The 8,394-nt window shown below is 40.9% G+C and overlaps 1 protein-coding gene across 1 annotated transcript in view; it reads right to left on the bottom strand.

Moving 5' to 3' along the window:
• The window catches only part of LOC145409334 (thyrotropin receptor-like), a 72,186-nt gene extending 67,055 nt beyond the window's left edge, over positions 1 to 5,131 (bottom strand). The window contains 2 exon segments of the mRNA XM_080279805.1: positions 4,382 to 4,516; positions 5,091 to 5,131. Of these exon segments, the coding sequence (XP_080135931.1) occupies positions 4,382 to 4,516; positions 5,091 to 5,131 (176 nt within the window).
• Between the last annotated feature and the right edge of the window lie 3,263 nt (positions 5,132 to 8,394).

Below are 8,394 nucleotides of genomic sequence, written 5' to 3'. Positions count from 1 at the left end.
GGGTATTGAACATCCTGTATCTTATTACAGTAAGAAGTTCACTCCACCTCAAAAGAACTTACTCAACTATTGAGAAAGAGCTTTTGGCCTTGATTTTTGGGTTTACAGCATTTTTCATTTTATTTGTGTTCTGGTTTTGACCCCATAGTCATTTATACCGATCATAACCCACTGAAATTCCTTAGTAAGTTTAAAGATAAAAAATCAGAGATTGACAAGATGGAGTCTACTTCTTCAGGAGTATTCATTAGACATACAACATGTCAAGGGGAAAGAAAATGTTATTGCAGATTGCTTATCTAGACTTTAGACAGATTGTTTTTTAGAGTAATAAGAAATTTCCTTTGTAAATTTCTTTTTCTTTGTGGGGAGGTGTTACACTGAGCCTATGATTTCATCACATCCTTTGTGTAATTTTAACGCACAGTATGCTGCATGTTTGATCACGAGCGTGCACTCTGCCTCAGTCCCCCCCTTCTACCGTTATAGTAGAGTAAGTCGTTCTCTCTGTTGTCCAGAGCGGGATTGTGAACTCTATGTCCCCATGTAGCTTTCATTTGCGCGTCCTCTTACAAGTTGTATCAGGCTCTGCCGGCCCCTATATGTTGAGCTCAGTCTCTGCATCATGGCCACTTAGATCTGCTCCTCATTTTGTTCACATCTCTGTCCTCCCCTGTACAGATATTATTATTGTGAGTGCTCAAGAAGTCTCCAACCATCTAGCAGCTGTGTGTAATTTGAGTATAACTGTTATTGCATTTTTTCTTGTACTGTATAGCATATAAGTTTAATTTGTAGGCCTAGTGAAGTTTTTGTAATTCATGTAGGGTTCTTTATGTGTCCAGTCATTTTTGTGATAATAGTTTGTATCTGTGATTATTTATCTGGCATTCACTGAGTATTATCTGGTATCTCATTTTATCAGGGCTGACTTAGATAAATTTATTCTTGCTAATTTCGTGTTAATAGAGGCTATTGCAGTTAACCATATATTTAACCTGTTTTTGCCATTACATTATCCTTATGAGTCCTGAATGTTTTGTTGTTAGTTTAAGCATTAAACTTTGACTTGTAATTTTTACCTAACTCTTTTGTTTTGAACCTGGAACTTTACGGGACAGTAGTGATTTTTAGCATTCTCACTTAAAAGTGCACGTTATCTTTCTCTGTTCCATCGTAACAATATATATATATACTCTAAAAAGGCAGCATTGACTCATTTTCAATAAAAATGGACTGGTCGTAAGCTGGAAAGAGATGGCAGAGTTGTCTTGACCATGAGAGGGTTTATGGTACCCTTAGTAAAACTCTCGGGCTCCAGTGCTTACTTCTAACTAAATAATATCTGTAGTTCCATGGAACGGAGTTCTATCGCTGATTGTACTATGTTACTGCAAAAGACGCCCACGTACAAACGTTTATTGTTGCAAGTACGCGAGATCGATCACAAACGGTGTCAGAAAACAGTATGGGGTATGAAGTTTTTTTAAAGCAGTAATGAAACACTCATGGTCGTATTCTAAGTGACTTTTCAGACTTGTAATACCACTTCCTTAGTGAGTAATTCTGCACAGTATACCCCACTATAATCTTTTATGCTACTGGTGTACATTATGCCAATATCTACCGATACATATAACACAGAACATCGTTCAAGTGCAAGATGAAAAATATAGCGCAAAGATGTTGGTGCTACGAGGGACCCCAATGTCATCTGTTTATAAATATAAAATTGCATTGGTATATATATATATATATATATATTGGAGAGACGCACATTACACGTGTGTGTACATTTTTTTTTTTCGCTCCTGGCCCGGAATCCAACCCGAAACTTCTACCTGAAAGTCAGGCACTGTTACCACTACACCATGACGTGATAAAGAAAGCTAAGCCATCTGAATTCTATGACAGAACCAGGTAAATCTGTTATGGGAGGATATCACTTCCAGTCACAACACATCTGGATTATTTTTAGCAGCTCCACGGAACTCGGCAAGCAGAGCAGTTTTAATCTATCCTAGCCAGAACACGAGGATTTTTATATACTGGAGAGAGAGACACTACACAGCACGTGTGTGCCAAAGTTGCGTGGGGCTAAGCAATAATCCTGATGTTTTATGTCCCCACCATAGCGGATTAACCTGGTTCGTCATAGAAATTCGGGTGGCTTGGCTTTTATCCACGCCCACGGTGTATTGGTAACTGTGCCTGGACTTTCATGCAGTAGTCCCTGCCTCGATTCCCCGACCCAGGAGCGCAAAAAAAACATATATAATTAAATATATATATATATATATATATATATATATATATATATATATATATATATATATATATATATATATATTGTAGCTACGCAGCCTACAGTATATGGTTGCCATTAGCGTATAACTCTTACTTAAAATAAAAAACTCCTGAATAGCTCAGTCAATTTGAAATTCCTAGAAACTGTTACTAAATCAGACTTTCTTCACAACCAAGCATCCAAATTATTAAACAGTCCTAATGACAATACAATATTCTGGTCAGCTCTCAGATCTTTCATTAATAACTTTAACAAGTCATCACCCACTCCCACACTAAACTCTTCAGATGGTAACGTTACAAATGATCCTCATGATAATGCAAACATCCTTGCCAATACATTTGCCAATAATTGCACTTTTGAGGAAGTCAGCCAGAACGTCCCTCTACTAGAACTTTACTCTCCAAAAATTGCCCCACTTAAGATACCCGCTGGATATGTAAACTCCATCCTAGACAATTTGTCAACAAACAAAGCTCCAGGTCTAGATGGAATTCCTCCAGTTATTTTGAACAATGGTTCCCCTGAACTTGCTCCTGTTCTAGCTAAATTATTCATACTTTGCATACGTACGTCTTCAGGCCTGACTCTTGGAAAGAAGCCACTATCAACCCAATTCCAAAGAAACGAAGTTCCTCAGACCCGTCTGATTACAGACCAACAGCTATCACGTCTTCTTTTGATAAAGTATTTGAGATTGTAATTAATAAGCATACAGTATAGTTAAACATCTTGAATCAAACAACTTAATTAGTGATAGATATTATGGTTTTCGTCACAAAAGATCCACTATTGATATATTCAATCTCCTGACTCACACCATCCATTAGTCATTTGACCAACATGGAGAAGCTCATGCAGCAGCCCTTTATATTCCAAAGCTTCTGACAGAATGTGGCACCGTTCCCTGCTGTCCAAATTCCCTTGCTATGGCCTAACGTCTCTTGTTCCTCTGATTTCCTTATATCTCAGCGACAGAAAGATAAAGTAGATGATGTAAATTCCAATTTTTTCTCAGTTAATGCCGGCGTGCCACCGGGGTCAGTTCTTGCTCCAATCCTATCCCTAAATCATATTAATGGTCTCTTATCTGGCACCAAAAATCCCATCCATTCATATGCAAATAACTCAACAGTTCACAGTTCATTCGCATTTAAACACCCATTCACAAAGTTCAGTATCATTAACTCTCGATGCAGTACAGCAAACTCCATAAAGCAAGACTTATCTAAGATCACCATATGGGGACAAAATAATATTGTCTTATTTAATGCTAGTAAAACCAAATATGTGCAATTTACTAATAGACAAATATAGCCTGACTCCTATATTACCTTCAATGCTACTAACATTTCTATCTCTAAAAGTACTGAAATTCTAGTGTTTCACTTAACAGTACCCTCAGCTGGACCTCTCATGTTAGATCACTTGCTAAGACCACTTCAAAGAAACTTGGATTATTGTACAGAGTCCATACTTCTTCACTGACGAGCAGCTAGCTATGGTTTATAAGGGTCATGTGTACTCTCAGCTAGAAAATTGCTTCTCTTGTGGAATGGATGTGGAGAGGTAGTACCAAAACAACTAGGCAATATTCGGAACAAGGCCGTTAGAAATTTTAATAACATTACAATTACAAATCAACCACCTCCCCTCCAAGTAAGAAGGGATGTTGCCTCCCTCTCATTATTTTATACATGATTTAATGGCAAATGCTCAGACGAAGCTGCACCCATTGTGTCACCTCTTCATGCCTTCCCCCGCACTGCACGGGCACCTGGTAGCACTCATGAGTGGACTGTCACACTGCCCAATTGCAGGACTTCTGCCTATCAGAATTCTTTTATTCTCCAAACTGCATCTTTTGGGAACTCGCTTCCACAGAGTGGTTTCCCCCCAAACTTCAACCTACGGCTGTTCAGGTCCAACTGTTACAGATTTTTATATGAATGGAGGACACCTGTAATCTGTTGTATGGATTTTTTTATTTTTTTTATTCAGTAGTTTTTCCTTTCTCCGTACTGTTATTTAATTAAAAAATAAAGACTTAAAGGAAAAAGTGCTGGTACATACAAAGTGTGAAGTAAGGTAAGTGACTTGATGGCTGGAGGGAAGGCGGTCAAAGCATTGCCCTCCAGTGACACCTCCCTCAGCGTCGCTGGTAGGGAACCTTCACTTAACACCGACACGAGGTTCTTATCCAGCTTCCTGAAACAAAGGGAAAAAAAATCTCAAAAACAAGAATATTCAGACAGCACATACCCTCTCTAAGACATCAACAAAATCGCTTTAATCTTGGTCTGTGAACTTTTCACTTAAAACATTATCCTTTGTTCCCCAAGAAACCATATGAAATAAAACACACACACACACACACACACACACACACACACACACACACACACACACACACACACACACACACACACACACACACACACACACACACACACTGGTAACGTACGGGAGTTCGCGCCTCGCTCAGGTTGTGAAAAGTTTCACTGACGAAGTGGGTGGTTACTGTCCCCCTTGAGCAAGGGGACGGGTGTGTGCGTGTGTGAAGGTCACAGCCTTGCCCTTAGATCGGACTATATGAGCTCTCAGCTCCCTTCCGGGAGGGTAAAAGCTGACGATCACGACCATCAAGTGATCCTGACCGACCCCGTGAATTACACACACACACACACACACACACACACACACACACACTCTAAGAACACATAAAACCATCAGGGAAGTTTATGCTTTGACCTTTGACCTTTGCTGGCCAATATTTACTCACTTTTTCCTCTGTCGGTCCTCACTTACAGTTCCTGATTTCATGTAGTTTGATCCAACAGTTTTCTATAATGCTGTCAACAGACAGGTTCCTAAAAGGGGTGTTGCTGTTATAACCTCAACAGCATGGTTCCAAAGATCCTCACGTCTCCAACCACTACACTGGTTGTGGCCAGTATCTTTGATCTTATTGTGCCCAACTAATTGTAGTCTCTTCATCTATAAAATCTGACTGGCTTGTAGGATACTGGCTCGTCTGTAAAAGTTACAGAACCTAGCAAGGCAGCAATAGCGAAATGTAATGTGTCTCATATGCTTATTTTTCGCGTGCGTTATAATGATTCACGTGCTCGTATTGTACAACAGGAATGGTCTCAGCTGCTTTAGGCAGATTTTTAGGCACAGCATCTGACTGTACCCTGGTTTTAAAAACAGGTTTACAGTTCTTACAGTGTTCTCTAAGCAAGTCCCCTTCGTCAAGTAAAGTACTTGAATGAACTAATCCTCTGTGGTACACAAAACTCACAACGCAATTAGGCCTAGCAATCCTCGCTTGTGCCACATGTGATTAGCACATGCAGGTCCCTCGGCACAGTCAGCACTTTTGGCCGCATTTATATGTAGTCTCACCGGCGCCTACATGCAAGAAGTTGATCACTCATTGAGCGCCATGGACCATGGATGATGCTACTTCAGGATTGTCACTATTCTGACGAATAGACTGTAGCACCAGTCGAGCAGGGCAGTACTCCCAAGGTGGATGGAAAGCTGATGACAGGAAGAGTTGGAGCTCCCGTTTCATCAGCCCTCGGGACAGGTTCCTGACCATCTCCATTTGCTGAACATATTCAGTGTTTCAGTAACACAGAGAGTAGGCCAGCATGCTCTCCAATACAAGTTTCTCTAACTGTCAACACCAATCTACAGTACATGCACAGTATACACTACACTTCATTTTCAAAAAAAGAAAAAAAGAAAATGGTGCACCTAGACCATGCCTCGGAGTCCCGGGGGGGGGGTACCATAAATGCCCCCACCATCCGCGCCTCTCCAGGTGCCGACTCTTTGAGCTGCCTGGAACCACTGTCTGACACTTCATTTCTGCAACATTTGTGGCCTTTCCTTTAACTTTCTCTTTGTTGAACACCACCTCTCCTCCTCTAAACCTCACCTTCTCTTCCGTACCGAGACTCAGCTGTCTGAGGCAACTGACAGCAAACCCTTTTCAGTATCCTACTTTCTCTATACTCATTTAAAAGCCAAAGGTGGCTGTTGTGTATAGGTACGCAATGACCTATCTTGCTCTCGTGGTCCTGAACTTGATTCTTTTGAATTCTATACTCTCTGGCTTTGGTTCTCCTGTCATTCTCTGACTAAATATATCTGTGCTGTTTATTTATCTCCTAATTCTACTGACTATCAAAAATTCTTCGACTATCTTACTTCTATGATGGAACACATTCTATCCATTTCTTCTTTCTCTGACATCTCTATTCTATATTTCAATGTTCACCATCACCTTTGGCTCTCCTCTCCTTTCACTGATCCACCTGGTAAACAAATCTGATCGTTTCTATCCTTAATGACCTAGAGCAGCTTGTACAGTACCCTACCCATATCCCTGTCTGCCTTGGAGAGAGCTCCAACGTACTTGATCTCTTCCTTACAACTAATCCTTCTGCTTGCACTGTTAATATTTTTTCTCCGTTGGGCTCCTCTGATCATAACCTTATTTCCTTAACCTGTCCTATCACTCTGGTGCGGCCTGTGGACCCTCCAAAGAAACGTCATCTGTCGCACTTTGGAGCTGCGGATTGGGAGACCCTCAGGCAGTACTTCTATGATTTTCCCTGGAATGATTATTGCTTCCATGGCCGGGAGCCATCTGAGTGTGTCTTGCGCATTACAGAGGTTATTCTCTCGGGCATGGAAGCATACATTCTTTTTTCAAATTCTTTGACTAATGCAAGAAAGCGTTGATTTAATCATGCTTGTTCTAATGCTGTCCGCAACAAGGAGAGGACCTATAAAAGCTACCAGAACCAACCCACTGCTGAATCACATCTTTTTTATGTTTCTGCCCGGAATCATGCTGAGTCTGTTCTTCGCCCTGCTAAAAAAAAATATTTCATCAATACTAAATGCTCTCAACTCTCCAACTCGAATTCTTCCCACTCCTTCTGGCACCTTGCCAAAAACCTTTCTAACAACTTTACCTCGACATCCCTCCCTCCTCTTTTCTACTCTGATGGCTCTGTAGCTATTTCTTTTACTGATAAAGCAGATCTCTTCACTCAGACTTTCTCCTGCAACTCCACCTTAGACGATTGTGTTCCTCCATCACTTCCCCCCTCTGACTTCCTTATGGCTGACATTAAAATTTCATCAGCTGATGTATTTTCTGCCATCACTGGCCTCAATACTAATATGGCATATGGGCCTGATGGAGTCCCTCCTGTTGTCCTCATGAACTGTGCTTCTGTGCTTACAGCCTGCCTAGGTAAACTCTTTCGCCTTTGTCTTTCAACCTGTTCCTTTCGTTTTTCCTGGAAGTTTGCTCTCATTCAGCCAGTCCCAAAGAAGGGTAACCATTCCCAACCCTCTAACTATCGTCCAATTGCTTTAACATCCTGTCTCAAAAGTTTTTGAGTCTATTCTTAATGGAAAAATTTTTAAGCATCTTTCCTATCACAACCTTCTTTCTGATAGTCAGTATGGGCTCTGTCAGGGACGCTCCACTGACGATCTTCTCACCTACCTTTCAAAATCCTGGTCATCCTCCTTTCAGGACTTTGGCGAAAGCTTTGCCATTGCACTTGACATCTCAAAGGCTTTTGATCGAGTCTGACGTAAATCTTTAATTTCCAATCTGCCCTCTTACGGTTTCTATAGCTTTCTATAGCTTTCATCTATAGCTTTCTTTCTGGTCGTTCTATACCTGCTGTTGTAGACGACTATCGTTCTTCTCCTAGATCTATTAACAGTGGTGTTCTTCAGGGCTCTGTCCAATCACCAACCCTCTTCCATTTATTTATCAATGATCTTCTAAGCTGTACATCTAACCCTGTCCACTCGTACCCTGATGATTCCATCCTTCACCTTTCCATTCGGCTTCAGCAACGTCCATCTCAGCAGTTACTTCAACAAACAAGGGATGAGGCTGTGGCACACCTAATGTCTGACTTGGCTCGTATCTCTGATTGGGGTAAAAATAATCTCTTTTTTTTTTTAATGCATCAAAGACTCAGTTTTTACACCTATCAACCCGTCAGAATCTTCCACAGGAGTACCCACTAATGTTTAATAAT

This window comes from Coenobita brevimanus, chromosome 80 (genome assembly GCF_032717465.1).
Source record: "Coenobita brevimanus isolate Jiangsu-jjx chromosome 80, ASM3271746v2, whole genome shotgun sequence".
NCBI classification, from domain to species: Eukaryota; Metazoa; Arthropoda; class Malacostraca; order Decapoda; family Coenobitidae; genus Coenobita; species Coenobita brevimanus.
This window is presented reverse-complemented; position numbering and strand designations above follow the sequence as displayed.